The 2,205-nt window shown below is 36.9% G+C and overlaps 1 protein-coding gene across 1 annotated transcript; it reads left to right on the top strand.

The window, feature by feature from the left end:
- The first annotated feature begins 541 nt into the window (after positions 1–541).
- On the top strand, positions 542–1,536 carry LOC149204630 (glutathione S-transferase U15-like). Its single transcript, XM_089393333.1, has 2 exons — positions 542–916; positions 1,000–1,536. Exons 1-2 carry the CDS (start codon positions 584–586, stop codon positions 1,366–1,368), a joined length of 702 nt encoding a protein of 233 aa, XP_089249459.1. The 5' UTR covers positions 542–583; the 3' UTR covers positions 1,369–1,536.
- Positions 1,537–2,205: the final 669 nt, after the last annotated feature.

Consider the following 2,205-nt stretch of genomic DNA (forward strand, 5'->3'; position numbering starts at 1 on the left):
TCAAGGAGCGATCAAAACATTTAGATTTGACTCAAGATACAGATAAAGCGTCCTTCACATTGATTTGAACACTTTGGTGTTATATATTTAGAGTTTTTAATATAAAATTTTAAAAAATTATTCAAGTCACATATATTAATAATTAAAATTATATACAAATTTTCATGCCATTAAATTTAAAAATTTAATTTTAATAAAAAAAATTATAATTGATTCAAAATTTATATAATATGTCGATGATGGGAACATTTTCTATACCTGAAAAATAATAACAATTAAAAAAGAATCTAGACAGCGAGTGCAAGCGGGATTATTCCCTTGACTTAACTCCCATCAGCCTCTTGAAGGTTATTGATCACAGGAGGTGGGCCTGCTGAAGTAAGTGCGTGAAGCTACCCATCGTTCCACCCCATTGGCAAACCCATCGTTCCACCCAATTGGCAAAGACGAGTGGAAGCCAAGGCCCCCATTGGCACTCTGGTGAAGCGTGACTTGGGGCGCAAGTTTTGTGTATACTTTTATATATACAAGTACACACATGCCAGAGAAGCGCATTACAATCGAAAAAACACATTTAATAGCGATGGAGGGTTGTGGACAGGATGGGCAAGTGAAGCTGTTAGGTGCGGGTTGGAGCCCCTTTGTTCTTCGGGTTCGCGTAGCGCTGGCTCTTAAAGGTATCCATTATGAGCTCATTGAGGAGGACATTCAAAATAAGAGCGAGCTGCTGCTGCAATCGAACCCTGTTCACAAGAAGATTCCGGTGCTCATCCACAACGGGAAGCCTGTTTGTGAATCGATGATTATTGTGCAATATATCGAGGAGGCATGGGACAGTAAAGCGCCATTTCTGATTCCCAGGGATCCATATGACCGAGCCATTGCCCGCTTCTGGGCTGCCTTCATAGACGATAAGGTAGTTCATGCATTCCTACTTCGTTATCTGCTATTAGGGATTTTAAAAGTTTGAATTACTGGTTTGTATTTCCGTGTCTGCAGGTCATTCCAAGTATTCTAAGAGCTTTCAGGGGCCAGGGTGAGGAGCAACAGAAAGCGGTGGAAGAATCAGTGGCAAACCTTCTTTTGTTGGAGGAAGTGTTGCGAAGTACCGGAAAAGCGTATTTTGGAGGAGATGAGATAGGGTTGGTTGACATCGCATTGGGCGGGCTTTTGGTACTCATCCAAACGGTCGAGAAGGTTACCAATATAGTTTTAATCGACACACAAAAAACGCAGCTATTAAGTGCATGGGCTGACCAATTTTGTAAAGCCGACAAAGTGAAAAAAACGTTGACCGATGGGGCCGAATTATTTGTATTACTGTCCGCGAGCAGAGCGAAGCTAACATCACCACCCCCTGGCAATTAGAAAGGAGGCGGCTGGCAGATAGCTAAAATAATATTTAAGATAGTAGGTGTTGTCGTTGGTCTTGTTGTGTGTTGCGTTTCGATGTTGTGAGACAGAACGCTGGATTTATGTATCAGGCGAGTTTATACTCCTGCAGAATTGGTGAGTAATAAAGCTGCCGGGGGATTTCAGTGCAATAATATTATTATATATGTTACTGTTCACTTCGTTCATTGGAACAATGAAGTTATGCTTGATGTGAATTCGCATTCGTTAAAAAACTGTGGGCCATCTAGTTTCCCTGTGTGTTTATCTTTATGAATATATTCAGTAAAATCATATTTATTTAAATAAATCTGATTGATATCAATCACATGCAAATAAAAGTTGTTGATATAGATTGATATATATATATTTTTTTAGTACGAAAAACACACAATTTATATTAATATAACAGGAGAATTTACAAAAATTAGCAATTGTTCCAGCAATCAATTGTCATAGACAGTTAAACAACATGCTGTAAAGAAGTAAGGAATTTTGATAGTGAAGAATACTTTTTGAAACAGATTGTGATAGATGTTTACACAGCTTTGGGCATTGAGAAATTGAGGATTCTGAACGATTATACCGAGTTTTTTTAAGGATTAATTTACCAAGCTAAATCTCATTACCCTATTCACTCACAATAAAATTAAATCTTTTGAATCTTTTGAGGCATTGTTATGTAATGGGTTTGTTTTATGTTTGATTTGTTTTGTTATCGGGATAAATCACATGGAAATAATATTAAAAAAAAAAAATTACATTTCAATGTTAATTTTAAAATACAATGTAATTTTTCAATGTTAACTTTAA

Source organism: Pinus tabuliformis, chromosome 1_2 (genome assembly GCF_031772625.1).
Source record: "Pinus tabuliformis cultivar Carrire ecotype Pingquan chromosome 1_2, CPIR1, whole genome shotgun sequence".
Classification (NCBI taxonomy): domain Eukaryota; kingdom Viridiplantae; phylum Streptophyta; class Pinopsida; order Pinales; family Pinaceae; genus Pinus; species Pinus tabuliformis.